Here is a 19,044-nt window from a genome sequence, read left to right on the forward strand (position 1 = left end):
TGTGCTACCATAAACTGTGTGTACTACTGGATTAGCTGCTAATTATAGTCTGTCGATGCGCACCGACTTGTTCTTCGGTTCAGTGCCTTCAGCGGACAAACTGAGGTTATTCAATTGGTGAGTCAGCTGGTAACGTTCTGACCCAAGCCAAGATTGTCATAGATTAGAAACATGCAGCGCAGCGACAATAAAGACACTTCACACACCAGATGTATGTAACGTGTGCATTCAACCCGTGCTGGCCCGTTCATATCAGCCATCATTCTGGTTGTCACCGAGACTCTGCAGCATGACAGAGTAAGGCCTGGAGCACACAAGAGGATATTTTTAGTCTTACGGTAGTAGGACATCTCACATCTTCCAAACACAAATTCCATACATTTAGAGAAAAAGACCAAAACTGTAAAGAAAAATAGAATTTAGGAATGCTGATGGTTGGGCGCCCGGATTGCTCAGTTGGTGAAGCGAGCAACCATAAATAGAGGTCTACTCTTCAACGCAGTGGGCCCGGGGTTCGACTCTGACCTGCAGCCCTTTGCAGAATTTAATTCCCCCTCTCTCTCCCCTTTCATGTCTTCAGCTGTCTTGTCAATAAAGGCCTAAAAATGCCCAAAATTTAATCTTTGAAAAAAAAAAAAAAAAAAGAGCTACAGAGCTTTGACAACAAAAAGACTGATTATAAGTGTTTAAGCAGCTGCCCAACAAGCACATGTGTCATGGCTTGTTATGTATGCTAACCAGCAGCATAACTATGTCATAGCCATAGGCCCTGATCATTAAAAGGTGGCCTGCCACACAAAACCAATTTTGCTTGCATTTTTTTGTTAGTTCCATATGTGTTTTTGTTATTTTGAAAACGTGAAAATTATCTGCAGGCCAATTACAAAAGCTGGTCAGTCTGACGTCATGTTGCCAGAGCTCATTACCATTCATGAGCTCGCCCAGTTGCACTGGGTAGTAGATACTGATAGCCAGGCTCTCATTGGCTAGCTATTAGCCAATCAAAGTCAAGCAGCTAAGCTTGTTGAATATTAATGAGAAATGGCACAAGTTGAGCTGAGTCTTCCGGCAGGCTTTCTACACCATGCATAAAAGGCAGGGCACCTTTAAAAGGATAGAAAGATAGTGTGTATATCTCTGTGTGTACAAGCGCATGTTCATAGGATACTGAAAGATCCTGTGTCACGCTCCCTTCCACTTCCTGGTCCCCTATCAAGCAGCCTCTGGGCCAGAGTGAGCCCATCCATCAGAGAGGACTGCACTTTGATCACACTTCGAAAAAGCTGGGGGAAGAGTGGAGAGTTGAGTACAGCACAGCAGAATGGAGGACTTGCTACAGTCCCCTGGATTAACACAACCTTGCTCCACCTTTGAAGTGCCACACTGCATCTCAGATGGCAGAGGGAAAGGGAATTAATGTGGTGTGCGTGCCCTTTCTTCAGCCATCTAGCCGGCCAATCCCTATGAGGCCTGGTGCTAACAAACACTCATCTTGATGGGGGCTGCAGAGGACACTCCGCTGCAGTTGGACATGTCCTGTAGGACCCTTTGCCCTCTATCAGCACATACACACACAAAAAGTAGTGACCAAAATAATACACAAGGACACAACCTACAACCTTTGGCAAACATAGTCAGCAACAGACAAAACACACACTTTTACTGACGCTCATTCATACACGTGTTTCAACAGAATAAACAGTGCAGTACTTTGGCTGCTTCAAATTAATGATCAATGGGACTCAACGATAAGGGAGTCGGATGAGTGATATGCTATAAAAAGGAGTATAAATCATAGAGCTAATCTGACAATTTATCACTAAGCTACCGCAGTGAACAAAAAGGGCAATTCGTATTCACACAGGACAAAGATTGGAGGGAGAGTCAAGGCTTGTCAAAAGGTGTGTCATCACCACAGCATCTCCGTAGGCCTGGCTTGCAATCAGAAATTTACCCTGAAGGTATTTGCAATTACTCTCAGCCGACTCCCCTCCTGTTTCTCTCTCTGGCTTAAAATCTTATTCCACTCTTTCACACATTTTCCGTCCCCCGTCTTGCTTACCAGGTTCTATAAAAAGGGCCAATGAGGCATTCTACTATTACTGACAACACCCTTGCTCCACTCTCCAACCAACTCTTTTTCTCACTTTAACCACTTTCACAGAGCCTGTTAAAGACGGGAATGTTGCGCCATTATTCCGCCTGCCGTTCTAGGTACGGACACGGAATGGTGGGACAGAGTAAGCCAGCAGCAAAGGTCATAACAGAGCTGAATCGACGGCTGTGTAAAAGGGAAAGCCGGCATGGCAATACAAAACGCACACATGCTCCAGGCCAGTTACACAATCAGCCACCGCAGCATGACGGTTGCGTTTGTCCAAAAGTTGTCTCCAAAACTTTTTTGCCGCAGGCCACTACTGTTTTTCTCAGCACCCGCAGCCTAAACACACTACCCTCAAACAATTACACTGTTGGCACATCCACATGACTCGAGCCTTCAGTAATTGCGCACCACTCCCACCCCTCTGCCATGTTGTACTAGTAGCAATTATACCATCAAATTAAGGACGCGCGCACACACACACACACACACACACAACACCACACACACACACACACACACACACACACACACACACACACACACACACACACACACACACACACACACACACACACACACACACACACACACACACACACACACACACACACACACACACACACACACACACACACACACACAAACTTCTCAAGAAAAAAACTTCTCAAGAAAAAAAACTTCTCAAATTTGAATATTATTTGATTTCTTCACTCTTTTCCAACAGAACACAAAATATCTTTGAGCTGTTTACACAAGATGACATTTGTGGACATAATTTTCTGACATTTTAGACCAAACAACTAATCATTTAAACCAAGAAAATATTTGACAGATATGACAATGAAAACAATCATTAGTTTTGAGCCCTAAAAATCTCTACTCTAAACTATTGTCTGAGGCAATGTTTCACCTATCTATCTATTCAACTGAAAGGCAAACCGTGTGAGAAGTAACACCTGTGGTGTCAACACAGCTTGCCACTTGTACTGTTCTCATTCTCACAAGAAGCTGTCACACCTAATGTAACTCTAGTCTCGCATTGCCAGACCTTCCTCCACAGCACTGCAGGGGAGAGCCTGGCAAGTCCATACAGCATTCCAGGATGGGAGAAAAATGTGCTCTGGTTTATTGGCCTTTCTCTAAACCAATCACAACGGTCGTGGGTGGCGCCAAGTGCGGCACGGAGCAACAACTTCTCTACAAAATAGGCTTGGGAAGAAACATGCTTTGGAACATGTGTACGATCAGAAATTATTTCAGTCATGCAACAGAAAACTCAGATTGGACAGAGATCTGATAAAAAAAGACTAATCATAGTCCTCATAAATTGACCGGAGTTAAAAATGCCAACACAAAGAAAGCCCAAGGTAACAGATATCCAGACTAAATGAGTGGAATCCTGCAGAATTTCTGTTGCCAACGAAGCAATCCCGGAAGTGGAACATTGTGGATATAGACTAAATGTACTGTACTTTCAACAGAATATTCCTTAATTAACATTGAAAATAAGAACTATACTGTATGTGGCATTTGCAACACAGATCAAAGTTGTTGCACCAAGAGGAAACAATAGTATAGAATATTAAATATGTGTGGAAAACTGGCTATTTTGTTAACGACCACACCCCTTGACCCTAACCCGTACTTCCTATTTTTTTTCTCCTTTTTTTGTTTTTTTTAAAATGCTGCAAATCAGCGCAACAGCAACTTGTAGTGTATCTTTTAAGTGGACATCTATTTTTGGAACCAATTAATTATGTATCATGCATGGTATTATGTAATTTCCGGTGTTATATTCATTTAGGTTTTCCTGATAAAACGAAGTTTGGAGACAACAATAGTGATTCCTCCTGGTGAAAGATCTTGTAGTCCCTGTCGTCGGTCGGTCACATAGTGTGAAAACCACACGACTTCAAGACATTTGGTTACAATACAGAAAGTTGTGTGGTGGGAACAGTACAGCGATCAGACAACTTTGAAAGTTGTAACAGACACCCCAAAGAGAGAGAGAAAGAAGAACAGGGAGGGGAAAACAGGGAAAGAAATGTGAAAAGTGCACAGCAAGCAAGAGTAAGACCATGTTTACAGACCCAGTATAATTCTATGGTTTACCAGTGTTATATGTAGTGCATACGCTCTGAAGTCTCTGCTAAAGGTGACAACCAGAAATTAACCTGTTACAGCTGTCTCATAAAAACGGGTCCATTATGGGTTGAACGTGCATTCATTAAAACTGCATCATATACACACATCTGCTGTATGAAAGGGGTTCAATGATGCCGAGGTTAAGACAAGTCTCCATTAGGCGGACAAAACTCTAGGTCCCCATTTAACATCAGAGCCAGGATGGTCAATGTTACGAGACATAAAACATGAATCAACGGAGAAGAGGAAAGGAGCAGACGTTTTAATAGAAAGGAGATGTCAAGGCTTAACTGACTTCAAGGAACACACCATCTGCATTTGCAGATAAAAGTCGAATGTGCTTTTCTCAGTGGACACCGATTGAGCCATCATGTGACCCATTCATATCCGTTGAGACAGAAAAATAGAGTGAGTGTGTGTGTGTGTGTGTGTGTGGTGTGTGTGTGTGTGTGTGTGTGTGTGTGTGTGGTGTGTGTGTGTGTGTGTGTGTGTGTGTGTCCAATGCAAGCAGCATGTATCAGCAGCTGCAAGGTTGTGGCAGATCCACAGAGCCTGTAGTGTAAGGAGGTCGGCCTCTCTGGCTACCTTCACAGTAGATACTTTCCATGTCACTGCAGTTAACAGCTCCTCTGGGGTCTATATCACCAACAGTTGGAGGACGTGTGCACAGCTAGCTGAGGGGGAAGGGAGGCCCGTTTGTTGTGTAAAGGCCCCTCTCTTCCTCTCCTGTGCTTCTTTCTTTATTTCTTCCTCCCCCACTCCCCTCCCACACGGTTCCTCCAGGAGCCATCATCTGACAACACCCTCCACCCCCACACGTAACCACCTCCTGCCACATGACACACATACACACAGCCATAACACCACAGGAAAACGCCCTCACATCCTCAGGATGTACCATTCATCTGATCATCAGAGGAAAGCATCAACATCTTTGAGTTGCTGCCAGGCACATCTGACTGATCAAAACACAAACTTCTTGGCTGATTTGCCTGCGTAGTCAGTCTTGATTTACAACGTGTCTGTCTGAGCCAGAGTGAAAAGTTGTGTCATCAGCACCTGTCTTAAATAGCATTTTGACACATTCAAACAACTAGAGCCTGCAGACGAGGACACCATTTGTTTATAAAAATGTGTGAACAGGAAAAAAACAACTACAGGTTGACCTAAATTAGCTGCAATACTATGTGGTAAGAGTGGCAACCACTAAATATAGCTCATACAATACACAACTGTAAGGTCAGTTTCAACTTTTTATTATAATGTGTCAGGGCCAGGTGGGACAGGTGGCTGGGCTGTATGATAGGGTAGAGAGGCCTTGTGTGTGTGTGTGGTGTGTGTGTGTGTGTGTGTGTGTGTGTGTGTGTGTGTGTGTGTGTGTGTGTGTGTGTGTGTGTGTGTGTGTGTGATGGACGGTAGAAGATCCTACTTGAAAACAAACGGAGAAACTTTGCCTTGGCCTACCTCGCTTGCTATGTGGGTGAAGATTATAACACACAGGAGATGGATGGCCACCCAGTGCTTCTCATACGTACACTGTCAGCTCTAAGAAGACCACATCATCAACGTCCTCATATAAAATGGAGCTTCCTGCTCCAGCTGACATCCCAGTGGTCCCATTCACTGACTACATAAATATGCTCCAGCATATATGTGCACATATACACACAAACAGATCATTAAAATTCAGCCTGGTGGCCCTGAGGGGAAAAATAGTCCCGGGCTAGTGTGGTTGTAGACAGCGGAGGGAGGAGTCTTAAAATGGAGATAACAACATGAAGCAGATGGCTTGCAGCCTTGGAGTAAAAGCACACAGACATGAGGAGAAACTGATTCCTGATACTTGACAGGAGAGGAAAAGTAGTCTTTGGAGGAAATGTTTAATTCCGAAATGTTAAGTGGCACACTGGGAATAGAAGTGTATCACTTTTCAAAGTGAAACTTTGAAGACACTGGTCTGTGGCAAAGACTAAATATGTTGGGCAAACAGATGGTGCAGGAGCAGCAAAACCTCTGATTTAAAGTGTGTTCCATTTGTACTCAGAAGTCGGATTTTTTAAGGTCAACGTTGGAAACGCCCCCTGACCTCCGAGCTCGGAACTCTAACAACCTCAGAGTACCCCAAGGTCAAAATCCAACATAGATGCCCCATGCATCAACAGCTGTAGACAAATACAGTTATTAGCACTTTGGTCTTATTTGTGTCTCCCTAAATCACTCATACACTCAGTCCTGTCCAACTTGTATCTGTGAACATAACTGTATCACCTCTGTATCAACTGTTGTTGCTAACCCCTCAATGAAAAATCTGACTTGTAAATTAAATGCTTTCAACTCAGGTGGGAGGTCATCCCAGGTGAGTTCCACTCTACTAGCCACTTTCACACAGCCTGCTTAAGATGGGCCTTCAATTCACCTTGTCCTCTATATAAGGGCGAGTTCAGACCACAGCAAGTGATCCAGCGATTTCACTGCAGGGTAGTGGGAGTGTTACCAAATGGCCCATTTGTGTGATGTCCTGTTGTGTTTGTTTACCCCGCAGTGTAACACAAGTAGACCTTATATTTCAGAATTATTGTTTTCCATCAGATCGCTTTTATTGATTGATGACAACATTTCTGACAGCACTTGAAGGCAGCTTCATTTCACGGAGAAATACCCCCGTACTTTAAAAAAAAAAAAACTTTTCTGTGCCAGCAATAGAAGCAGTGAGGTTTACTGTACAGGACTCTCACACTGCCTCAAAACGTAATGAAAAGTCTGATCTCCGGTTACATTATTGGCCCCGCATGGTGACTTTGCACTGCAAGATGTCCCCATCATGACATTTTCAAGGTGTAGTCCAGGTAAATATGATCCGCATGAGCGTGGTGTATTCTATTTTGAAAATTAATCGGTTGTTACATTTTGTTTCTGTGCTAGACTTCCTGCCCTGCACAATCTGCCCTGTGCTGAATTGATGCAGAGCTCTCAGCAATCCGTCAAAAATAGAAGCTCTGCGTATCTGCTCCAAAGGGCTGCACAACACAGGAGCTGGTACGGAGTCAATGAAAATACACACATCGACTTTAATGGAAACCTATTGACTCCGCCGCCGTTCCGGAGCAGATGCACAGCCATTCCGCAGCTGGAAATCAAAGACTTGCGTTTCTAACAGACCGCCTGACAACCACCTGATTGTGTGTTATGTCTTAATTTCCATTGTCATAAGTTGAGTGATGTGTGATATGTGCCTCTGTTTGTTTTTATGTGTGCATGACGACTCCACTGCAAATAAAATCTACCTGTGGGTACGAATAAAGTAACTTAAAGCAAAGCCGTTGTGATGGCTGACCTTCATTACAGTGATATTGCAGAATCTCTGTGTGTTCCAACAAACAAAACTGGCTGTGTATGCAGGCGGGAACCCAACCTGCACTAGTGACTAATACGTTATATTTCCTTTCAGTGTTGAATTCATGCGTCAGAGGAAGATGGATTGTGTAAACTGTTTGACTAGTTGTTCAGCTTACTGAATCAGTAGGTATTGTATTCTGAGAAGTGCTTGTAATCTTAGCACAGTGTTTAAATGCAACATTTAACAGTATAGTAGTGTCACCAGTAACTGAAACCCCATGCACACACCAATGCAGGACTGGATTCTGTCTGAATGTCATATGTCACTTACAGTTAAGTGTGTGCCAGTCTGCACCCCACTAAAACCTCACAGATCCACACCCCTCCTATGCATCCCTTGTGCCAGTTTTCAACCAACTCTCTAGTCAACATTGCTATAAAACAATTCCGCTAAAACCTTTTGAGTAACATTCCTAATGTTCCCTCCCTCTTTACATTGTACTTTTTTTGCTCAGTTTTCTATAGTAACAAACAACTTTTATTACCTCACACCATTTATAGGCGCACTTTACACATATATTAAACCGTGACTCCCAAACGTTTTCCGGGGATCCGACTGGGTGAGACCTGGCTTGGTGACGTTCTCATCACTTGGTTTCTTCTCATCTCTGATTCACAACCAACCGCAAAGGAACATAGTGAGAAAGCAACACTGGAGGGATGCCGCCCCAGACTGGAGACAGAGTGAGGGAACCATGGGGAGCTGCAACAATGGAGCTGGCTGAAAACAAACCCCGGTGTATGTGGCCCTCTACCTCCCCCTCTGTGCACACACTCCCCATGTGAAACCATCTGATGCATGTACTGCTGCTCTCACTTGTCAATCACAACTGGGGGAGGGGAAGCAGCCACTTACAAAGCCCCCCACCCCCCCGAGTGCATGCGAGAGAGGGTATTAAATAAGACATACAAAAAGGTTCTTGATCTTCGATGGGTACTTGTGTGAAAAAAGTTTTGAAGGCTTCATGTGTAGACTGATCTGGAAAGGAAAGTGTCAGAGGTTGGTGTCTGTGAGGCTGTAAGAAGGGCTGAGCTGAGGATGTGTCAGTGGGTGGGACAGAAGGGAAGAAAGGGATGAGGGATGAGTAAAGAGTGCAGATCTGGGACAAGAATGGATGTGTGGCTCTAATCTCCTGTCTGGAAATGACAAAGGAGGTAACGCAGACCAAGGTTGAAGGTAAACATATTAATCATTATCAGTGATTTAAATCACCAACAGTAATCTCTGATGATGATGATGGTGGTGCAGATATCGCTGCGAACACCAGAAAAAGAACCAAATTCCAAGTTCTGCTGGCTTCTAGTTATATCTTGCCACACATCTTCACTACACCCATTCTTGGACCTCACATCAAAGCCCCTTAATTGAGGCCAGACTTACAGCACTTATTAATTGACTGCTATGTGCAGTAATAATCCACAAAAACTGGGAATCAGCGAGAGTGTGTGTCTGTCTAAAGTTGGGCCATGATGAAGCAACCCTTAAGCCTTGATCCTATTCCATGTTAATCCATTTGCTTTCTAGACAACAGAAACAAGAGTGTGCTCACAGGCTGCCTGTTCTTGCTTATTTACCACATCTAATAGGACTAAATCTACTTTTACAATCACACTGGGGGCTTTACGAAAATAGGAGCCCCCGCCCTCGAAGGGCTGCGGCAGCAGCTAGCACCCAGTCAAAGTAGAGAGCCTCCACCCTCCAGGGGGAAGGGAAAGAAAGAACCACCATCTGGGGTTTAGTCATGGTGATGCCAGGGGCTGGGGCTCAGGGACAGGGAGGCTGCTGGGGCTCGAGAAGGGGATGGGGAAGAGGGACTGCTAATGGGTATGGGGTAGTGGGTCAAGTGATGGCAATGAGAATGGGAGAGGTAGACAGAGAGGTTTGTACTTAAAACATACCAAACACAAGACTGGAGGCCAGATGGGTCAATGTAGACTAGATGAATCTTGGTTGCAGGAGTTTGCCAGGTAATAATGTATGAGAAGATATTTTACAATCTATAAACAGGAGCAGAAACAAAAATAAAAGCTTACGAAGCTCTTTAAGGCTCTGCATACCCAGGCAGCTCTTTTAGTTACTCTGGCTGATTAGATATCTAAATCAGCTTGAAGGTGAGTGTAGCTTTGTGACGTCACCATGTCTATGAACTAACTACAAATATTAAATGGTGTAAATTGTGCCACTCCAACAGGTGCAACCAAACTAAAGCCTCTGACACACCAACCCGACTGCCGACCGTTGGTAGAAAAGGCAGTCAGACTGACCAGGCTCCTCGAGGTGGTCAAAAAAGTCCCTCAGAACGCACCAAAGCGACGCCGACTTGAGCATAAGTTCTGCATGTGCGCAAGGAATAATACTAGTCTCCATAACAGCAGGCAAAGCTAATCTGTATTGTTGCCCAAAAAAATGACAACCGGCAGCGGATTGGACAAATGCGTCACGTGGGTCTGGCTTCTCCGGAATTTCACAACCAGAGCATCACGGCGGCTGGTTAGCAATACGATCTCTTATTTTACAAAAATTGTTCACCAAAACATGTTTCTGAAAACGTTTAAAGCCAGAAACGGGCCATGCAGTTGTTGAATCTGTCTCTATTTCAGATAGACAAAGGTCAGTTTAAAAGATTTGTCAGATTTTGAGAGGCGTTAGTCACCCTCATCCCCCCATCATACCGGGTTAGCACTCCTCCAATCCGATTGGTCATTGAGTCTGTCAGACAGTCTAGCGAGGGTGGCAACTTCAGTCTGTTTGGTGTATTCCCCGCCAACGTCGGTCAGCGGAGCCGCCGGCTTTAATTTCGGCCGATTTGACACGTGAAATTGGATGGCGGGAAGTCAGACTCAATGACCACTTTTTGACCAACTCGGGGAGTCAGTCAGCCCGGCTACGTTTTCTGCTGACGGTTGGCTGGTGAGACTTAACAGGAGAGGGAAGCAGCGGTCAATCAGTCAACAGAAGTTACAACATCTGTGTGGGATGACTATGGGTGTGTATGTGTGTGTGGGGGGGGCTTTAAAGTTCACAACAATAACAGGCACAACAACAAAATCCAGGTTGTGATAAAAAAAAAAAAATCAAAAACAACAAAGACTAAGCATAAAGGGATTTGTTAATAAATAAAAATAACTAAATAAATAATAATAATTCAAACAGGCTACTAAAAGTGGGTGCCATAGAGACCGTGGTTAGACAGAAAAAGTATTTTGCACCCCAGTCAGAAACATCAAAAGTTTAGTCAGAAGCCAATTTTTTTCAGTTAGTATTTGCTCTCAAAGTCTTTGTAGCAGTTGTAAAAAGGTGAATGGCTGAGCTCTTTGCCAGCAACTGCACAAAATTGTTTCAAACTAATCAATAGTGGCTTCATTAATCCGGTCATTGACATCAGCAACCAGGAGGAGATGGATATAAAAAATCCAATCAACTAATTCCTACATCATTATTTGGAACATTTATATTGCCTAACAACAACGAAACTAATCTACAACTTACATCACAGTGATAGATAGATAGATAGATAGATAGATAGATAGATAGATAGATAGATAGATAGATAGAGATACAGTAGATAGATATAAATAAAATAATGTAATGATTGTTATGAATAATGTTATGGTTTTGCCACATACAGTCAAACTAAACTCTGAAAAAGGGGCTGGAAGAACATCTAGGCTGCGCTTCATTAGTAGTTCCACTTCCTTGTTCACTTCCCCTCAGCCCTTGGTTAACAGCACACATCATATGGTGAGTAGTCTTGCTATTCCACACCTTGGACCAGCCAGACCCTCCTCCACAGCGCTGTGGAGGAAGGGTCTGGCTGGTCCACACAGCATTCCGGGATGGGAGAAAAACGTGCTCTAGTTTATTGGCATTTCATGGACAGCGCTAAGCTCAGCACAATGTATGTATTACTTATTAATATTACTACCTTCTACAAATCACCACAAATGCCAGCAGACTCATTTCAATGAGAATTTAATTAACAGAACGAGTTTCTGATTTAGAAGGTTTGTGATCTGTATCGTGATTATCATAACTATTATTGCTAAGATTATTTTTTTCAAGTCGATCAGCCTAGAGAACACGCTGTTAAAACAGATCGGTGGTGCAGGTTTGCCCTCATCGTTCTGAAGTTTGCTGAAAGTGATGTAATGGATTTTATAATAATTTTATAGTTCAGTTTTGCTATACTATCATTCTTCTCAAATTTAAAGAATAAACTAAGAAATGCCATAGCCAGAAGATTCTTTTAAGAGGGCTTTCATACCAACAATTGCACTATGGCAAACTGCAGGGGTCTTTAATATTTTTTGGGCTAAGGACCCCTAAGCTGAAAAAGAGGCGTGCAGGTGCCAGCCACCCACACATCCACACCCACACACATACCTGAGCCTACAATAATGTGTAAAGCCTTTACACATACTTATGTGCCCAATAATACTAAGCTACTATTTACATAATCATGTCATCATGTTTGTGAATCCATCAGCTTAACTATATCTGTAGATGCCTACCATATTGGCTACCCTACAGGCCAGTAAGTGTATCATCAATGTTGTTGAGGTTGTTGTTGTTGTTTTTTTTACAATTTGTTGGATTTATGTGCAGATCAGACATTTTCATTTTCGGGGGGAAAAAACTTTAAATAAAATGATTAAACAATAATTTGGCAGCCCCTCTCCAGTGACTGAAGAGTGGACAGGGGTTGCGGACCCCTGTTAAAGATCACTGGTTGAGTGGGTGGGATGGAGAGGAAAGAAAGAAGAGCTATGTATGTTCAAAGAGCTATGTTGGTCCTTTGTACTGAAAAAGAAAATGAACACATTGAGGAACAACACCACCAACAGAGGCCTGCAGCATCTGTCTGCTGTGGGACTTTAGGCATCATTTCACAGACACATAGCCAAGAAGTTAAGCATAAACCACAAAAAACAGGCAAAGTGGCACGTTGACCCTGGGCCTCCTTTCTGCAGATCACTTTCTCACTCTTTCATACGAATGCGTTTTCACTTCCGAGCTTACTACCTCTCCATCTCTAGGACACTCTTCCCCACTTCACCCTCATTCTTTCTTTCTACTCCAGCTCACCCACTCAACTTTCTCGTCCACACACACACACACACACACACACACACACACACACACACACACACCCACACACACACCACACACACCACACACACACACACACCACACACACACACACACACACACACACCACACACACACACACACACACACACACACACACACACACACACACACACACACACACACACACACACACACACACACCACACACACACACACACACACACAAGCTTTCCCAGTTCACTGCTGTAGCCTGAAGAAAATGGAAACCAGCAACAGTGAAGTGTATCGGCCACAGAACAATGTGCAAGGGGCTGTTTTGTAAGGCTAGCCGAGGAGATTGGGGAGGGGAGACCCCATTATCACTGACCAGCACCGTAGGAAGAAAAGGACTGCCCCTACAGTACCACAGCAGACCACAGCATTGTCAATATCCACCCTGGTAGCAGTTTCAGAAGGTGCAAAATATTGGTCTCAAATTTGCCATCATCGTGCTTAAAAAAGTCTGCATTACAAGAAAAAGAAACAGGTGTTTCAACGACACCGTTACAGAAAACATTGTCAGTTGCCTCGGACATTCACCACACTTAATACACAGAACAAAAGAAAAATCTCAAAAATACTGGGTTTTTAAGTACTTCCATTATTTTGTTGTTGTTTTTGCTTGCTCATGTTCTGTTTGGTATTTTAACAATGTGTATCATGAGAAGTATTTTAATTTTGTTTGTAAAAAGGTGCTATATCAAATAAACATTAATATTATAATATTAACTAGTTCTTTGTGTTTATAGTGTGATGAAATAGACAAAGGCTCTAGTCACCCCTAACAATTGAGCTCCACACCAAAGTAATGCTGAAAGTATACTTCCCCCACACCCTTATTACTCATCTCCCATAGGTGACACCAGAGGGCAAAACCAGAATAGATGTCTAACAACAAATAACATAGAAATACAGTGACATGCAGAGTTGGTTGATGCCCTCAGCAGCAGCAACACTGACCCCTAATATGGGGAGAGGGTGGCAAAGACTGACAACAGCGGTCAAAATAAGTTCACATGGATGGTATGTCAGAGAATGTTGACACTTAAGCTCAAGACAGAGTGAAATCACTTGACACCCCCTCCACCCCCACTCTGTCTTGACCAATGACAGCAACTTCCTGTCCCCTTTCCCCACCCCTGATTCTTGGGCAATTCAACATACACATCCAGAGATAGGATTGCAACTGGAGCTGACTGGCACTGCCCAACCATACACTAGCACAGCCAGAAGCATATCTTAGAGGAATACGTATGAAAATGAACTTCAAACTGTAACTGATTGATTATTACATATGCGTGGAGGCAAAGGTAGCATAGAGCGACAGCCCAGGCTTTACGTGTGACAGTGCCCGGGCCAGCTTGTCTTGTTGCTGGTATGTGGCATTAAGCAAAACAAACACGTCTGCCTGACAGTTTCCTCTTATTTATACAGACACAAAGTCCTCAGAGAGTAAACATGTTGGCTCCAAATGTCCTCACTCTGGAACAAGCCATTGCTGATTACTGTTGTACATTACTTGAGTGCCAGAAGTTAGTGTGCATATTTGAGTTTGCAAAGCCACAGTGGCAAGAACTGGACAAATAGGACAAGACTATGTGAGATGACATCTTAATATCGCCATATCTAAAGAGCAGTATATGTGTGGAGACTTCCTGGTATCTGCAGTGTGACAGACAGGTCAGAATAAAGTGGTTTGCATGGCCTAATTTGTATAACTTCCTGACACAACACATGTCCAAAGCCCCACTTTACACACCAAATACCAAGGTTTACAAAAGGTGTAAAAGCAGAGCTCAGAGCATAATCTTGCCTAAAAGACCTTATAGCCACATTCAGATGTAGAACAGTCCAATGGCAGTTCAATAATAGGGACTGCATGGGCATACTGCATAAGAATACCTGATACTACTTAACATCACGTAGGCTACCGTGTGTGGGCGAACATGTGCAGGTGTATAGATATTTCAATTATTCAAAGCAACAACAACAAAAAAGAGCATTAATATGACATATTTTAGAAAGGGACAGTTTATTCTGATCAATGTGTCTCTATAAAATGTACTTAAACACTTAATCTTTTTAAAGAAATTATTTTATTATTAAGCACAATTTTCCATTTTTTTACTGAAACTTGGTTTGGCCAAAATTGAGAAGAACTGCTGTTCTTATCGGCTCAGCCCCTCCCAACTCACGTTGTGCGAGTGAGACTGGAGTGAATAAGAAAGGAGCTTCTCCCCGCCAGTCGGACTGCCTGCTAGTTTGGGTGGAGTCGTTTTCTTTAGTGTGTGGCCCAACAGGTAGATTAGGTCTCCAACCTAATGTTACTGAAAGTGTTGACACATGAAAGCATCAAACATTCCTTTAGATGAATGAAATGAGTGTATATCCAGCTGTTTGCTCAGTGCCGTTAAACGCAGGAGTTTACTACCCGGAAGTTATTGTAAACAAAAGATTGGGGGTTTTGTAGAGCTGCAATAATTCCAAATTTTGCTGTATCATTATTTGTCTCAGAAATAATTACCATTCACAATATAAATTTATCTTTCAGTCAAATTTAAACACATCTACTTCAATTACAATTTCTGGGATACATTATTTGGTTATATAACTGTCATGTGACCCAGATAATGTAATAACACAACCTATGAAGTAAACAACGCCTCTTTATTATCAAACATTTTTTCTAACTGTATCCCCTTGTCCTTTTTGTTTCTATGAATGTGCATAATAATAAAAATTATAGTTAACCAATAATCACTTATATTATTACAATTTGGCATATCTTAACAAAGTCAACAATTACCCATCATACGCCTTAAAGTGCCCATATTATGTGCTTCCACATACATATAAACTTCGGGAAAAAAACATCCATGCTGTTTTGAGTGAGATACAAGTTTTTGAATGTCCTCTACCTTCATTCTCCAGGTGAGCTGTTCCAAAACTCCATAGCTTTCTACGTAACTAGCCAAGACAGGGTAGCTAACTGTAGCATGCTAGCTCGTTCTCAATGGCAAAACACTGCTACAACACACACTAGTTCACCATAATCTACAAAAGAACTACTTCCATGTCCCTGTTTTGCAGGAATTCCACAAGTGCGCCCTCATTTAGAAGAAGTCTCTCAGCTAATCCTGCCTTGTACCGACCAAAGTTGGAGAAACAGTAGCTCAAAATACAATTATGAACCTGAAAATGAGTATAATATGATATAATATGGGCGCTTTAAGACCTGAGCTAATGTTAGCATTTAATTGCAGTTAACACAGAAACCTTGATTGTGTAAAAAAAAGAGAAGTGACAATTAGACATTATGGAATTATTGTTACAGCCTAGTGATTAAGTCTATTGATTTTGTAGTTATCGTTGGTGAATTTAACATTTATGTAGACAACCCCCAGGACAGAGGGACAACAGAACTGTGTTGTGTTCTTCATAACTATGGACTAACTCGGCATGTGACAGAGTTCACACACAACAAGAGGCACACTCTGGACTGACTTATTTGCAAAGGTCTGAACATTTCCAAGGTCATGGTGACCGATGTTGACTCTCTGATCACTCCTGGGTTTTCTTTGACAGCACTATATCCGTGCACACAAATGTTCAAACAAAGGTGATCATAAAACGGGACATCACTGGAAAACACCAGTGAAACACTCATTCAGCTTCTCTCCTCCAAAACATGATCCTTTTCATGCCTAGAAGTGAGAAACTGACACTCAAAAAATAAGGACCCATGAATGGGTCATTTTGATATCCTTCAGAAGCACCCAATTTCCAGAGTAGACAAATGGAATCAATCAGTGATTTGGACTGGCTTCTGAAACCATAAATATGCGACAAGATGACATTAACTCAGTAATATGTGCTCTCCTTCTTTCTTTCTCCTCCACTTTAAAGTGGAAGTTTAATCACATTCCACGGTCACAATATTTCTCCATTTTTCTTAGAAGACGTGTTTTTCTCACATTACCTAAAGCAAGCATAGATTACCATTTACTATCTAGCTATTATGGTAACTGCAGCTGCAGATAAAATGACTGGGAACCAAATGAGTTATGCCCTTGAACACGCACGCATGTGTCTGATTGAGATGTCAAAGTATAAGACTACTACATCAATCTCAATATTTCCTCGAAATCCAGCTATGGGGGTGGTACCCGCACATGTGATATGCTTAGTGATGCGGTTAAAGAGGAATATATGATTGGCACCGGGTAGCAGAACGACCCTCGCGTTATACTGAACGGATCAAACCATATTTGGTCTACAGAAGCATTTGTAAAGTTAAAATCAAGAAGCTCCTCTGATCAGTTGCTTGAAATTGGATAACTCATGGTTAGCTTTAACAAAAATGTGTTTACGCGTAATTCCAACCCCATCTTAAGGAGAAATGCAACAGCACAGGCCCCTAACTTTGATGTAAACTGGGCGCAATGCGATCCCCCATCTGGCTTGCACCTCGTTTAATAACAAAGCGATGCCTGCCGAAGGGGGTGGGGATGAATGAGTGATGCAGACTGTTGATGCGTAGTGTTGACCTTTTCTTTAAAGTGCAATCCTTCCTCGATGAATTAAACAATCTACATCAACTCTGATGTAATAGGGTACTTGAAAAAATACATGCTGGAAGCAGCTGTTGTGTAAAATCCGAATACATTTCAGGGAACAAGAAGGGTTGAATAGAGTGATAAAGTTGTATTATGTAATCGTGGTGTAATATATTCCGTTTATTCTCTGGTACAACAGAGAGTGGGCGGATTTTACCACTATAACTTATTGTACAGAACTGATATAGAAAACAAACGTTTAAACCATTGCTAACAAAACAGGACTTGTGCGAGCAAACAATGCCTGAACAGCATCTGCGTCCCTATGGCTACCCTAGCCAGATGGCTTGTAACTGCAAGACAATAAACTCGAACCTCACGACATGAACTTAACTTTATATGACAAAAAAAAGAGGAAAAAACACAGCCGTATGGTCCATTCAGTAAGCGGGTCGACAATTCAACTTATTGCGCGACTTTTCGTTCTAGCAATTTCTACACTCACATAAATAACAGTCATTTTCAACATCGTTTAAATGTTCACAGGTTTATATCGTTCTGTCACACAACCATGGTTTCCTCATCTTCTCACAGTTAACCTACTTTTTGTTTACCTAAAAATAATGTCGCCCTTCAAACATAAGGCTCTGGCCAAATGAAAACAAACGAGTGGCACATGGTTGTTACAAGAGCACCTCTAAAGTTACTCCGCGACACCTGAGCAAACGTTTTATATAACGTTAAAGCAACACGTAATGTTAATATGGACCATCAGACCATTATATCATATCATGACTGCTAAAGTCTTATGACATTTTTTAACTTTGTGGACCAGCCACTTCAAGCTAGCTTTTAGCTGTGCATACGAGCTAGCTTGTTCACGTTAGCTGCCTAACAAGATTGCCTAGTAACGTTAGCTAACGTGCGAGAAGTTCAGAGGACACCGCTAAACTGGTTAAACAGATAGCTTGCTAGTTACACAAAATTCGTTCCACAGACCAAGCAGACAAAAAAGCTGACACAAACAACTTTTCATTTCCGTTTTCAAAGACATTCGAATTACTGCAAGCAACCAAAGTTTTAATTTACCTCTATTTCAAAGTCTGGAAGGTTGAACGCTGTCCTGAACAGCGAGCAGAAGTGGGCTATGGCGGGGACTTCCCACCAAGACTGGATCTCTTCCACAGAAATACATCCCTGGAACATTTTCGAACTTGAAAAATTGTGTAACGTTAGTTTCTCACATTAGAAAGTAGTTTCTTAAGCGACGTATAATGCCTCTGTACCATTAAAAATACGACAAAAGTTGCTGTTGTCGTGCCCTTCGGACAGTTGCCATTGCGACCCGGGGAGCGCTATAATCTGTTTCAATCGGAGTCCCACCGGAGCTAAACAGATGGGAAGGGCGGTACCAACGCACGACAAGGAGGGGGGAGCGATTCCTTAGCTCTAAATGTTAAACTATATGTAAACATACGTAACCTTTAAACTGATGACTTTGTTGATCTTTTATGACATCAAATTGTAATTGTTAAACAAATTTACAATAGGATTTGCATGTTCATTATAGTAACAGAAGTCTATAGTCAGTAGTCCCCTATTGTCTTCACAGTACGGCAGCCGTTTAAAGGGAATGCTTGTGAATGGTGAATGAATAAAAAAACTAAAAACATAAACCAGGGGCGAGCCAGGTAACTTGTTTTAAGTTACAC

General features: G+C 42.4%; 1 protein-coding gene and 1 long non-coding RNA gene across 2 annotated transcripts in view; both read right to left on the reverse strand.

The window, feature by feature from the left end:
* cecr2 (CECR2 histone acetyl-lysine reader) overlaps window positions 1–18,697 on the reverse strand; it is a 41,962-nt gene extending 23,265 nt beyond the window's left edge. The window contains exon 1 of the mRNA XM_032522890.1: window positions 18,422–18,697. Coding sequence (XP_032378781.1) covers window positions 18,422–18,538 — 117 coding nt within the window. The 5' untranslated portion in view covers window positions 18,539–18,697. The remainder of the gene's footprint in view (window positions 1–18,421) is intronic.
* On the reverse strand, window positions 575–10,126 carry LOC116693829 (uncharacterized). Its single transcript, XR_004333011.1, has 3 exons — window positions 9,850–10,126; window positions 9,462–9,463; window positions 575–599 (listed from the first exon to the last, which is right to left on the reverse strand). It is a non-coding gene; the product is annotated as an uncharacterized LOC116693829 (long non-coding RNA).
* Window positions 18,698–19,044: the final 347 nt, after the last annotated feature.

This window comes from Etheostoma spectabile, chromosome 8 (assembly GCF_008692095.1).
Source record: "Etheostoma spectabile isolate EspeVRDwgs_2016 chromosome 8, UIUC_Espe_1.0, whole genome shotgun sequence".
Lineage (NCBI taxonomy): Eukaryota > Metazoa > Chordata > Actinopteri > Perciformes > Percidae > Etheostoma > Etheostoma spectabile.